At 40.4% G+C, this 14,692-nt stretch overlaps 1 protein-coding gene across 2 annotated transcripts in view; it reads right to left on the reverse strand.

The window, feature by feature from the left end:
* slc6a9 (solute carrier family 6 member 9) overlaps positions 1 to 14,692 on the reverse strand; it is an 82,977-nt gene that overhangs the window by 12,175 nt on the left and 56,110 nt on the right. For both annotated transcript variants that reach the window (XM_024806054.2, XM_004565329.4), the window contains 7 exons: positions 11,047 to 11,203; positions 6,090 to 6,221; positions 5,661 to 5,934; positions 2,465 to 2,597; positions 2,220 to 2,354; positions 1,995 to 2,098; positions 527 to 764 (listed from right to left, as the gene is read on the reverse strand). In XM_024806054.2, the coding sequence (XP_024661822.2) occupies positions 527 to 764; positions 1,995 to 2,098; positions 2,220 to 2,354; positions 2,465 to 2,597; positions 5,661 to 5,934; positions 6,090 to 6,221; positions 11,047 to 11,203 (1,173 nt within the window). The remainder of the gene's footprint in view (positions 1 to 526; positions 765 to 1,994; positions 2,099 to 2,219; positions 2,355 to 2,464; positions 2,598 to 5,660; positions 5,935 to 6,089; positions 6,222 to 11,046; positions 11,204 to 14,692) is intronic.

The following is a 14,692-nucleotide window of genomic DNA, read 5'->3' on the forward strand; positions in this document are numbered from 1 at the left end:
TATAGTCTCCCTGAGTCAGCAATGAAAAACGTGGCACACAGGCAGACTAACTGTTGACTGTAAATGACTTGTAAGCTTTTTAGCATTACACATCAGCAGATCCAGATCAGATCTAATCCTGATTTCCCCACGCAAACAATTCCAGTCAGTTCTCATTCCAGTGAGTTTATTTGGTCTATTTAGAGTATCAGCATGGAGGTTCACTCAGCATGCAACAAATATGGACTAAAGACAGCATTTGCACGTTGTTTTGTTGTTTGAAGGTAAACTGGAATTTGGTAGACCGCTCCAGCTGAAAACATGAAAAACAATCTATACTAATGACTGCACATATACAGTCACCTATCTATACGTCTGTCTCCATACACATTTAGTGTAATGTTTAATTAATTATATCCACAAGGTCAATGCATATTAATTACTTATACTGATTACTAAGCTTAATTAAGAAGTTAATTATATGATTTCACACAGTTCATAATGAAATCTTTGAGCGGTGCGTGACGCTGCAGTTTCTTGCTCTCACCTGAGTTCCCAGTCCCAGAAGGATGAGCATGAAGAAGAAAAGCAGCGACCACAGCGGCGAGATTGGAAGCAGAGTGAGGGCTTCTGGGTAGGCCACAAAGGCCAGCCCCGGACCGTGGTCAGCCACCTCTGACACGGGGACGTTGAGGTGATGGGCCATGAAGCCCAGGATGGAGAAAATGACAAAGCCAGCATAAACGCTGGTGGCACAGTTGGTTATACTGATGATGATGCTGTCTCTGTATGTTGAAAGGAACAAAGAACAAAGCCAATTATATGAATACATACCGAACACATTTTAAATGGTTAAAGAAAAACAAATGGGATCAGCTGATCTCGATCTGTCTGCTGAAATATCAGTGTTTAATAAAACCGTGAATTAATATAGAAGATGGCTTCATTAGTCTTAATAGGCCCGATGTATGAGTCACGATAGTGTTCCTAAGCTCATTTACTCTGTTTACACTAATACACTAGTGCTGGTTTTCTGCTCTTTTTTTGACATCTGACTGTTGCCCGGGAAACACCTTTTCATCTTCTCTTCCTCCGACACAGACTCGGACTTTGACCGTGTTCAGATCTAAACAAGGGAATACTGTGTTTCCACACTGCTTTCCTTTCTCACATTTCCTGTTAAGGTTACTGCAGAGGATGTCTTTGATCACTTTGATGCCAGTCCGTTTCCCCACGCATACGGATTCTGTTCGATCCCACTCTATCTGCACTTCTGCATGCGCACCAACTGGTGGTGTTACAGGAGTGCAAAAAGCATCTCCACCAGGGATGGAGCTGCAGAACACAAGCTGATTAAGTTGCCGTGCAGCTGTGTGCACTGATAGCACAACTTCAAGCTTCTGGCAGAGGAACACATTATATCTTTAGCTTCTCTCCTTAGCCCCCTCCACCGACACCCTCACTCCATCAGCATGTGTGGACAAGCTCAGGAGAGTAAATGACATCGTTTTCCCTCCTTATCTCCTTCTCTGTCCTTTTTCCTCCATCTTCACCTTCTCTTTGGCTTCTTGCACGCTCCCCTGGTGTTCAAGCACATGGCAACCAGCCTCCTAACACAAGTCCAAAAGAGCATTTATCTCTGTGCCCACTTACCTCACCTTCTCTTTTTGCGAATGACTATTTTACCCCACTGCTCATAGTTGCTCCTTAGCTCTTGCTCTGACTCATTAGGTCATCTGATGCATAAACTCAAATAAAGTCAGGCTTTTTTCCCCAGAGCGAGTTATACTCAGCACAGCACTCACCACAATGACAAAACCAAACCTATATCGTGGTAATGTTTTTATAGGTGTGCTTTTAAGGTGCTGGCAGTTGGATTTTAATCCCATTAGACAAAGCAAAGTCTTTTCCTCAGAATTTCTTCCTTAGTAACTCATCATCGCCTGGCCCTGAATGTGTATTCTTTTTTATTTAAAGCATAGCTTATAATGAGTTTACTCATCATCTTTACCAACCTGAAACAGTTGTTGTGGAACTTGTTATATGAAGCCATGGTAATGAGACCACCCCAGGCACAACCCAAGGAGTAGAAGATCTGTGAGGCGGCATCTCCCCACACCTACACAAACAAACCCACAAACCGTCAGAGGCAGTACAAAGATGGGGGGAAAAAACCCAGTTCAGAAACATTTCTACATCCAGCACATCTCATTTATCTACATGCTAATGGAAGTGCATACCTTTGCATCAAGGACTTTCTGCCACTGTGGAGTCAGGTAGTACTTGATGCCGTTGATGGCTCCATCCAGGGTGATGCCACGGATGAAGAGGATAGTCAGAACAACATAAGGGAATGTGGCTGTGAAGTACACCACCTGAACACACAGATGATCACACAAGCTGATAAAATCATCCTATACACAAGCGCCTTAAAATGCCATCAAGCCAGGGTGTGTGTGTGCATGTGTGTGTGCTCTAGGCTCACCTTTCCAGAGGATTTAACGCCCCTGATGAGACAGAGGAAGACAACAGCCCAGGATACAGCCAGGCATCCCAGGATAGGGAGACGGACCTCTCCAAAGTTCCCAATATCATCAGAGATGTTCAACACATAGTGTCTGATAGACAGACACACAGACAGAGAAGGTTTCAGGTGCTTGAAATACTTTACATTTACACGTCTGACTAAAGTTGTGCAAGAGAAGAAAACTCTGAAAGAGGAAAAAAAGCCCAGCTTTGCACTCTATCAACAGTCTTCAGCACATAGATAATAGAAAACTTTAAGCAGAGCCACAAAAACCTTGTATCTTGTGATCAAAAAGATCCATCAATCTGAAATGGTATTATATGTGGTATTGTAATTAGTAATGAACAGGTAGTCTGTACCGACAAGCTGAGCAGTCCCACATTACATAATCATATGTACCCTCTGTCATTAAAATGCCAAGAAAAGCATCAGGGAGTGCAGTTACAGGGCTGCTCCTTCTGCAACACATTTGAATAAGAGGCAGCAGATAATGACAACACTCTGACTTCCACTTTGATGGCCTATATTAATGCTACTAATTATGGATGTTAAGTGATGCGAATGCCACAGGAACTGCTACACTGGCACAAAAATGATGATAAAATTCTAAAGAAGTTGACAGTGAAATGCTACTGAAAGTACCAATGTTTTTGGAGATTTCTGCAAGCACTAGAGATCCTGTACAATAACAATATGTGGAATGGCAGCGGCAGGTGCAGGACAGGTCTACCTCAACTTTAGTAATTAAAATCGTGATATTTCTCTTACACTTTTGCTCCCTGTGCAACAAACTGTGAGGGCAAAAACTGAAGCCAACGCGGAAGTGCCAAAATCTGTAGTTCCTGGAGTGTCAAGTCAGTCACCATAGGATTAAAAGCACATTTCCAGCCTTTCCCCATCATAACTGTATGCTTAGAGCTGGGCGATATGAGATTTTTTCATATCACGATATGTTTTTTTCATTTCAGGCGATAACGATATCTATCACGATATAAGCCAAATAACTATATTTGTAAGATTTAAATGTGCCGTTGCTCACAAGTAAAATGTGAAATAATCAGCAGCTTGTTTTTATTTAAATACTTATTTCCCATAATAAGTTCAACAGGGTAGATGTACTTAACTCATTCACTGCCATTGACGTCTATAGCCGTCAATTGCAGTGAATGAGTCAATGGGTTTAACTCATTCACTGCCAATGGCTGGCAGTGAATGAGTTAAGGAACATGAGACTTTTTCAGATAAATAAAGGCAAATATTGCAAACTACACAAAAGGCAGCCGCTAAAGCGTTTAAGTTTCAAAATAGAACAAACAAAACAGACTAAATTGTCAATTCCACTTAGAAACAAAATATTAATTCTAAAAATAAATCTTAGTTTGTTTTACAGAAGAACAGACAAAACTGACTAACTTTTGTCAATATCAAATAAACTGAGAACTAAAAGGAAATTCTCAATCTCTCCTTGTTGTATAGCTGAGCTTTTCAAACAGTTTTAACAGTTACTTTAGTCTGACAAAAGCCGAATGACGAATTAGCGCTTCCAGTCAGAGACTGAGGCTACGTCCACACGTACACGGGTATCTTTGAAAACGGAGATTTTCCGTTTTCGTTTTAAAAAATAATCCCGTCCACACATAAAGGCAGAAATGAAGGAAAACGCTGCTATGAACATGCCAAAGCAGCAGGTGGCGCTAGATTCCTAACCGTGCCGAAATGTTGGCCAATCAGAAGTCTAGAAGCCTCGGTGGGAAAAAGTAAACAAAGCTGGGGCATAGAAGCAGAACAGAGTCGTATGTGTGGAGGGACAGTAACTTTGTGTATATGTAAGCATTTAAACACTGCAGAGAGTAGAATTAACAGTATTGTAGAAATTCATTTCACCGAAACAATAACGTGGCGCACAGTGTGACGCATGCACCAGTTTATTGTATTTCCAGACTTGCTTTCGGCACAATTTACAGTGCACGCTACTCTGTTTTTTGTCAGACTTGAAATAGCCGAAATACCTTCACACTACGGAACTTCTATGGCTCTTCCGTTCGACAATCTCTCCGGCATTGGAACCATCATCTGTTTTCTCTTCGGTCACGCTCGGTTGATTTTTCTAGTCGGCACACTCATTTCCTCCATTACCCGCTGGCTGCTTCCCAAACAAACACACGTGCGGCTTGGCACTTGTGCTGTACGTAACAAGTCACGTGACGTGATGCTGCGGCTGTGATTGGTTCGGCTCTGCGCTACTTAATTTGGATTGGCTGACCTTTTTTTTTTTTTCTTGAGGACAAGAGCGGCGAGGTCTATCGCGATAGCTTAATTTCTCTATCGAGTCAAAGTTATATCGCGATACATATCGTTATCGTTCTATCGCCCAGCTCTATGTATGCTGTTTGAGTTTATTTTTTTAATTCATCTTTTTGGGTACCGATGGCTACTGTGACTGATAGTTGTTCTTACACAAGCAGCATCTGCCAGTATAATATATATTATATATAGTACGGTACGGCCTCTAACATAGTAAGAGTCAAAATGCTAAAGTTGAGACAAAATGCAATTTCCAGAAGCCAGCTACTAACCTCATGGTTTATGCACACTCTACAATGCAAACCACCAAATTTCTAGCATTGTCACATCCCTGATAATTGATGCATATACACCACTCTCACTTTTACATAACATAGCAAAGCCTGCACTTAAACAGTAGATGTACCTGGATATCCGCTTAAAGATCTCCTACTTTATGCAGATTTTTGTGACTGTGCTGCACAACAGAGTGCGCAGGGGTATGGTAAACACCCTGCATGTCAGCTGAGATGATGCAGACCCAACACTGTACAGAAACTTCTGCTAGTCCAGTCAAATCTAGTCCAAATATTTGAATACTTTCTGCAAACATGAGGCCTCTTTGAGTCAAACTTATCTGATAGGTCTGAGTCAATTTCGACCTCTGTTAAGAATGATAGGCCTACACAACCAGGTTCTAAGAGGTTACTGGTATAACTCGGCAAAACAAAGTGCATTACAAAACTCAATCATTGCATGAGCAAGCATTCCTGATTTATTTTATATATAGTACTACTTCGCAGAGAAAAACTTTTGGTTTAACTGTATTTTTAGTGTCAGCCTAAGTGCATCATATACTTCCTGTTCTTACTTCCAGTACTCCTCGCTTGGGCTGGTCCTCTTGGTCCGGTTCACTACCTCAGACACCCCAGCTACCAAGCTACTGGTAGCATTTGCCAGGCTAGCGTTCAACTGGTAACTGCTAACGACACCGCTGCAGTCTGGCGTGTTCCACGGGTTGTTGCAGTAAGTCCATGGAAGCAGGTTTGTCATGGACAAGAAAAAGTAGTAGAAGGCAATGCAAATGACCACATTGTAGTATATCCCAATGTAGGTGGACACCACCATCATGCCGTAGCCCACGCCTTAAGGTAGGACAGGATGGAGAGAAAAAGATAACCAGGTAGAGAACATTAGAAACTAAAATGTGAAGTGGATGTAACTACTGCTGCCTAATTAAATTTTCATATGAACAATAAAATCAATATTCACACAAAGACATACACACGCATATACTTACCTTTAAACATGGGGCTGATCTTCCAAACCCCCAAACAGCCCAAGCTGGCAAACTGACCAAAGGAGAGCTCGAGGAAGAAGAGTGGAATGCCACAGAACACAAGCATGATGAAGTATGGCAGCATGAAGGCACCTGGAGGAGAAAATTAACCAGGAAGTCAATTTCTCTGGTCCAGAAAGACTGGGAAGGATACACGAACACATTGATTTAAAGGGACATGTCATATTTGTTTTCAGCTTTATATTTATATTCATGGATTTTGCTAGAGTAGCTTAGTATGAATCCCAGTTTAAATGTGAATCATCTACTGCTGGGCATTGGTGGCCTTATTTCGTCCAATGTCTGGAACAAGCTGTTTTAACTCTGTCAAAGCCAACTGTCTTCTGATTACAGCAGCTGGATGGGCCTTGTGTGCTTACAGTTAGAGCTATTAAGATATATCAGAGAAAATGAAGACAAGCATAACTCGTCCCCTCTGATATAAATGGTGCCCTATTCAGTGTTTTGTTGCTAGCAAACTCTTAAACAGCTAGATGCATGGTCTGTACAAATTACTGTGTTGTTGTGAGAACACTTTTTGTGTTAGTCGTGACAAAAATATCCAAACCTACGAGGCAAACAAAAGTCAGCTGCCTCCTATTCTGTTACCTGACAAAGATAATAACTACCATGGAGCCAGATGAGCATAATTACTGCAGAGATGCCAAGTCCACAGACACCAGCAGACAAAAGAAATCAGGCACATTATATAAGCTGGCAGACGTAGTCTATAAGTATTCTACATAGGTAGGCTCTCCAGCTACAAGCCAGAGAGGCACAATGGACCATATGTTGTCATTAAAAACAGGCTGTGCTATTATACGGTTTAAAATACTTACGTGTAAGCAATGACGTGCAATTTAAAACTTAACCAAATCAAGTCTTACATGAATTGGACCCATGCCATACAGACTTATAACTGAACCTGAAATTATTATTATTTTTTTTTTTAAAAAGCAAATGAATTTCATCTGTTATATAACCTCCCTAGAGTGAGCAGAGAGGTCACTAAATGTCTGTTCAGCAGTGCAGCAACTCTCTGGTGGTTCAGACTGGACCAAAAACCAGACGGTCAACTAGAGGGACAATCTGTGCGTGTGTGCACGTGCTAGTATGCTTTCATAAGATACTCCACATGTGAACTATGTTGGTGCAACCAGCTGATACTGTCCAAACCTTTTCACTGCTGATAAAGTGAACGGTCACTGCTGCAGTATCTGCAGCTGTGTGTTGAGCTAATGCATGGCCTCCATATACAAAGTCCTTGCGCAGGAACTCAAGGCTCCTGCATGCATGACACAAATCCAAATATTTGCACTGTAGGCTTATTATCTGCAGCTGGGGTCATGCCAAGGAAATCAAGCACTGAGTGAGGAGAACTGGACCAACACTGCTGCTTTTCACTACACGTTGGTACAATTCTTGCGCATGTTTTCAAAGGAAGATGCAAGGTATTTAAAACACAATTTAGGCTGTTTAATGTTTAATCCACAGCTTTTAGGATGCATCAGAGTAGGGAGCAAAATACTGACAAAAGAGCTTATTTTGCTGTCACGATGTTCTTACGCACTGAATACGGTAGCTTTATTATGAAAGCAGCATAACAGCAGCAGCACCTGGATCTGTTCTATGTGCTCAGACATATTTTGACAGCAATCACAGCCCAACAAACAATAACTGCAAACCTTTATGCCTAAAAAGATGTTTTGCATTGATGTTGAGCACGTAATGTGTGAGCTATTGTGGAAAAAAGACAGCTGCACCGAGTATAGGTCTATGAAATATGTTTGAAACATCCAGCCTGCACAATGATCTGACTTTATATCTCAAACAAATACACACAATAAAAGATCTTGCTGATAATGTTAGCACAAATAAGTAATCATATCTGCTAAATTTCCCTTTTTTTTTTTAGATTCTAACCCCAGTTTAACTGTTAAAGACCTATTATTCTTTTCCTTTTTACTGGCACGTATTCAGTGCCGTGGAAAAGTATTTCCCCCTTTCCAGATTTCTCCTTTTTTGTGCATATATGATATATAAAATAAAATGCAGCTTTTAAATTTTGATTTCATTTATTAAGAGGGAAAAAACTATCCAAACTACCTGGCCCTATGTGAAAAAGTAATTACCTTCCCCCCCTTGTTAATCATGAATTAACTGTGATTAATCACATTTGTTTGGAAAGTTAAGTTCAATTTCACGAGCCAAACCAAAGCCTGATAACTGCCAGACCTGAATCAAAAAATCACTTAAACAGAACCTGTCTGACAAAATGAAGCAAGGTAAAAGATATCAAAAAGCAACACATCATCCGAAAGCTAAGAAATATAGTCATTGACATCTTTCAGTCTGGAAAGGGTTACAAAGACATTTCTAAAGATGTGGTACTTCAGGGAGCCACAGTGAGAGCCAATATCCACAAATGGAGAAAACTTTGTGGTGGACCTTCCCAGTAGTGGCAGCCCTACCAAAATTACGGTGAAAGTACACAGATGACTCCTCCAGGAGGTCACAAAAGAACCCAGACCAACATCTATAAAACTGCAGGCCTCACTTGCCTCAGGTAAGGCCAGTGTTCATGATTCAAAAATAAAAAAGTCTCAGCAAAAATGGCATCCATGGGAGATGTCCCAAGAGAAAACTACCCACAGATTAGCTAAAAAAAACAAAACAATTTTTTTTTTTTTTTTTTACTGTTCCCCAAGACTTGTGAGAAAATATTCTGTGGACTGACGAGACAAAAGTTGAAAACTAACCCACCATTTCATATAAAGAACATCATACCAACAGTCATATTTGTTTTCAGCTTTATATTTATATTCATGGATTTTGCTAGAGTAGCTTAGTATGAATCCCGATTTAAATGTGAATCATCTACTGCTGGGCCTATTTCGTCCAATGTCTGGAACAAGCTGCTTTAACTCTGTCAAAGCCAACTGTCTTCTGATTGGATGCCCCTCATAAACAGAAGGTTTGTACAGCAGCTGGATGGGCCTTGTGTGCTTACAGTTAGAGCTGTATGCTGACAATAATAGACAATATTATTATATCCCCTCTATATGAAATCACTCTGAGCCAAAAGTAGAAAAAACAAAACACAAAACTGAAACTGAGTGTTTAGTGAGTCTACTCAAAAGTCTGAGCTGACCTGATTATTGTACCACTCAGTGGTAGTGTGATGGTCTGAAGCTACTTTGCTGCTTCAGGACTTGGATAACTTGCCATAACTGATGGAACAATGCATTTTGCTCTCTACTGAAAATCCTGAAGAGGAATATCCGGCCATCAGTTTGTTCCCTGGAGCTCCTGCACACTTGGGTTATGCAGCAGGACAGTAAACCAAACCACCTCTGAATAATAATACATTTAATAATACATCTTATTTGAAAGCGCCTTTCAAAACACTCAAGGTCGCTGTACACAGTAGAATAAAAGCAACATAAAAGCAAGAAGTTTACAGAATCATAAAAGCATAAGACATAAACAAATAAAATAGGAGAGTGGAAAGGTTATGTGGGATAAGCTATTTTGTACAAGTGGGTTTTGAGTTGGCTAAAAAACCCAAAATGACATGGAGTGGCCAAGTGAAAGTGCGGACTTAAATCCAATACAGATGCTTTGTCATGACCTTAAACAGGTCAATCATGCTCAAAAACCCTGGGACAAAATTTCTCCATGGCGATGTGAAAGACTCATTCCCAGTCATCACCAACGCACAAACACTAGTTCTTAGGTTTGGGGGTAATTACATTTTCACACAGTACCAGACAGGTTTGGAAAGTTTTTTTCCCCTTAATAAATAAAATCATCAATCCAAAAAAGGATTTTGTATTTACCCGGATTTACTCTGTCTAATATTTAAAAGCGTTTGATCATCTGAAACATGTAAGAGTGGCTAATTTGCAAAACAAATTGGAACTCAAACACTTTTTCTTGGAACTGTATATCCGATTACAGCGTTGGATTGTCATTTTAAACAACACTTAAACAACGCTTCGAACAACGATGTAAAAGTAGTTTCCGTGAGTCAGAACAGAAGGCTTTGCAACCAATTAGAAGAAAATAGGTTTAACCTCCTGAGACCCGAACTCTTTCATGGCATGTATTTTTAATTTCTGTTTGCTATTCGGGCTGATTGGGACCTGTTGAATATTAAAAAAAAAAGAATTACGTGATTTTTCTGATTTTTGTTTCTGAGAAAAATGAGATCCACATATAACCCCCTTTTAACAGAAAGAAATCTCATTCTACTTTTGAATATCCTCTGAACCACAAGTAACTCAGCAGTCGGAGAGCAAACTCCTTCGTTAGGATAACATGGTACTATGGAGGTCTTTAAATATGATATCATTATTCCAGTACTTGTATGTGAGGAGGAGGATTTTAACTTCGAGCCTGTAATAACAGGGAGCCAATGAGGAGCCAATATAGGAGAAATACACTCCCTCTAAAGATATTAACAGCTCATCATAAGTTTATAAAAGTCGATAAACAGAACAATAGTACATAACTGATATGGAAATATTACACCTGCTAGGAAGGTATGAGAGGGAAGCAAGTCTAAAGGTTCACAAGTCTATTTTCTTTTGTTTTAGTTAGAATTCATTCTTAAATTATATATGATATATACATAGTAAGCTTCTTTTCAGCTTCACAGTTTCATTCTAGTATTCCAGTGCAGTAATTTGTCATCATTTAAATGTACAAAAATAAATAAATAAATGAATGAATGCAGCCTGTAAACGATTGCCACTCGTTTACATATCTGGACCTCATTAATAGAACAATTATAATAAATGCGGCTTCTGATGTTTCATAAAAATCAGTGTCTGTATCATATTATGAACATGGGTACACTGTAGTTTAGTTTGTCAATGCAAAGATAATGGGCTCAGGTCGTCATTGTGATGCTTACCTCCTCCATTTCTGTAGCAGAGGTATGGAAACCTCCAGACATTGCCCAGGCCCACAGCATAGCCCACACTGGTGAGGACAAACTCAATCTGGTTTCCCCAGTTCCCTCTCCGGGAGTTTTCATCCTTCTTCACTGGCTCTCCTGGAACTGCTCCGTTCTACAACAAAGACACACAGAGAGATAGAGGTGACTTCAGGTGACACAGAAGCGAGTGTGTTCCTGAGATAGTGCTGCTGCAGCAGGTCCGGCAAGTGCACCAGGCAAATGAAAAATCAAAAGGGGAAAAAACCCCATCTCATTTAGAAGCATGAATGGGAAATGGATGCTATGACAGAGAGAAGAATCCTGAGAGCCTCTTTTTTTCTACTTTTTTAAAACTTATTTGGCCATCGGATTCAAATGGATTGAAAGGATTGTTAGCAATCACCTTGGAGTGCATGAGTTTAATTATTCACTGCTTGCACTCCCGCTCATGGAATATATTCTGTAAGCTACTATCTCGTCTACTGCAAAGTTTAACATAAACATAAGGTGGGTGCGCTGGAGCAAACAGGATGAGAAGTGAAATCAGTGCCTTAAGAACAGCCGATAAGCTTTCGGTCATGTCGTCCTGATTTGCAGCTTCTCCTCTTCCTCCACTCCCTCCCTGCATCCCTCCATCTGCTGGCATCAGATGGTCGTTCTCCCCTGACCTCCTCTATAACCTCAGCTGTGTCTGGCTGTGTGTCTGTCTGTGGGTGCACAGCAAGGTACTTGTGCTCTTTCAGTGTAATAAATGCTGCTAATTTAGGATGTACTTTATTTTAGTGAAATTTGAGCACTGCCAGAGATGCATTCCTTCACCTGCCTCGCTATGATCTACGAAGTCTTGGGGTTTTACATAGATTTGCCTTCATTCTGGTAATTCAGTTAGACCAGTGGTTCTTAACCTGGGTTCGATCGAACCCTAGGGGTTCGGTGAGTCGGTCTCAGGGGTTCGGCAGAGCCTCCGCCATGACATGCATGGCTCATTTTGTGCATCAGTAAAAAACATATCTATGTCTTGAATTTGAAAAAAATCCTATTTTATTTTTCACTAAAGAGGGGTTCAGTGAATACGCATATGAAACTGGTGAGGTTCGGTAACTCCAACAAGGTTAAGAACCACTGAGTTAGACAAAGGCTTGGTCAGTACAACAACACAAAACTATTAAAAAATTTTGCTAAGTTTTCAAGAGGTAAAATTTCTGTATTTATGTATGGTTCTGCTGGAGGTTTCCTTCTGTTAAAAGGGAGATTTTCCTTCCCGCTGCTGCCAAGGGCTTGCTCACAGTGAGTCGTCTGATCTTTGCTCTGTATTATTGTAGAGGGATTTGGTACTGTATATATATATATGAATACAATTTTTTGAGAGATTTGTATGAGATTCATAATGTGAAATAAGTGGAAACTTTCTTTTTGATATTGACCTGACAAAGCATCATTTTCATACATCTAAGTTTTTTACCTTTGTGTTAAAAGCAAGATGGTTGGATGGACTATTACATTAGGATTTACTTTGCCAGTTTTTTATGAATTTTCCTTGTTTTAAGATGCTTTTATACAGCAGTCTGGTTCTGGCCAATATAAATATATGTCTTATAAGCTCTTGCAGTCTGCTGTATGAATGACACCATTCATTCATCTGGGCTCCCTGTGTTATCTATGTGCGGCAGAGGCTGCTCTCTGAGACTCGTTGCATGAATACCCTGGTATTTTCAATGCGATTGGCTTTGAATCTGACGAAAATGAGGAATACTGGTCATAAAAACACACCCCCTCAGTGCAGCAGCAAACTGGTAATTCTTCTGCAATGCCATAAAAGTTTAAAAATATATATTTTTATTTCTTAGATTTGCATGTTTGGTTTTAACATTACAAAAATATTTCAGGACACGATGTTCTGGAGAGAAAACTGTGCACAGACAAAGAACCACGAGCCTCACACTTCATGCTTCCAGAATATGGCGAGACATCTTGTTCATAAACAGAAAATTACAAATAGAATTTTTTTAAAGTCAGAAACAAAACAGCAACAACCGCACAAAACAAACAAACAGCTGTGCTATTTTCCCCAAAGCCCTGTAGTTTGTCTTTGAGTCTAGCTGTGCTTGCATGTTAGAAGAGCAAAACAAAGATCTTTTTTTTCCCCTAGCATCCTTGACCTTTCGTCGTGCTAGGCTAAAGGCTGCAGGTGGGACACACAGGAAGATCAGCAAACACAAGTGTCGTGGACAAGGAGCTGTTCGCAGTGAAAACCACGGCCACAGCGGCGTGCAAGTGGAAACCATCAGCGGTGGGCCTGCCAGCGCAGCGTGTCGCACATTATGACATCTCCGTCTGGAGTTGACTTTGGAAGGAAAAGAAACATGCGAGACAGCTGCGTGTTCTTGCTGTGCCTCTTGTACGTCTTTCCCTATTAGAAACCAGGTGTGGGCCTTTAGAAGATACACACAGGCACATGCACACGAACACAGGTTGACACACGCTGTGTGTCCGAGACCAGACAAACATGAGCAAGAGACAAAACACTAGGAATAGTACTGACCCCTAAATCTTAAGTGTCAGCTCTTCAAAAGTTCAACCTGATGTTTTAAGACAGGCACGCACGCACGCACACACACACACACACACACACACACACACACACACACACACACACACACACACACACACACACACACACACACACACACACACACACACACACACACACACACACACACACACACACACACACGCACCTCTCTCACAGTGAATTTGAAGTTGAAAACAAGCAGTGGACATGAATCTTTTGAAAAACAGACACTGTGTCAGTGCAAAGTTCATACATTTAAAATGCAAAAATCATTATGTACTGTGAAAAACCTGATTATTCTTGTAGCAATAAAATACATTGGAATGAATTGGTATCCAATTAGGTCAGACCTTTTCTGGGAAACACACTTATTTGGTCACAGTCAGATGAGAAACCTGATACTGCTCTAACGTATGCCATATGCAAACGGACAGCCAGCAGTAGCTTAGCTTGGCTAACTTGCTGTAAACAGGAGAGACTGGGCGCATAAAAACAACATGCTTGGGATTAAATTTCAGAGTATTTGCAGCTATCTGAAACATGCAACCAGACCTGACTGGTTGCTTAGTAACACAACAGTATCATCAAGACAAGATTAAAGGTCACACCTAAAATCACTCTGAAGAAAAAGCAGGCAACTATTTAATCACAGGGAATAGTCCTCATCGATCAGACAGCAGGATAATTATGAGGCACCATCTTTCTTTTGCATCATGAGAAACTATTTTTCATGCAGCAGTCTCCATCCATCCAAGTCCACCAATTCATATAAAAGTTGTGGGAGCATTTATAGTTTTAACTGGGCAACTTGAACTTTTATATAGTGTACCTTTATCATTTTGAATATAAAACCCTCCCAAAAGTAATGTCAGATGTCACCATCTTAAACTCTCAAAAGCTAAATTAACCATTTGAGAGCACTTAACATGTAGATGTTTAGAGGTTGGGCTTTAATAGCATACATTTTCCAGACTCGTTTGCTCATTTAGATGCAGTAAAGCCTCCTTCATCTGCTTTGTTGGGTCCTGTGGCTTGCTGGATTTGTCCAGA

The sequence above is a fragment of the Maylandia zebra genome, linkage group LG18 (assembly GCF_041146795.1).
Source record: "Maylandia zebra isolate NMK-2024a linkage group LG18, Mzebra_GT3a, whole genome shotgun sequence".
Taxonomy (NCBI): domain Eukaryota; kingdom Metazoa; phylum Chordata; class Actinopteri; order Cichliformes; family Cichlidae; genus Maylandia; species Maylandia zebra.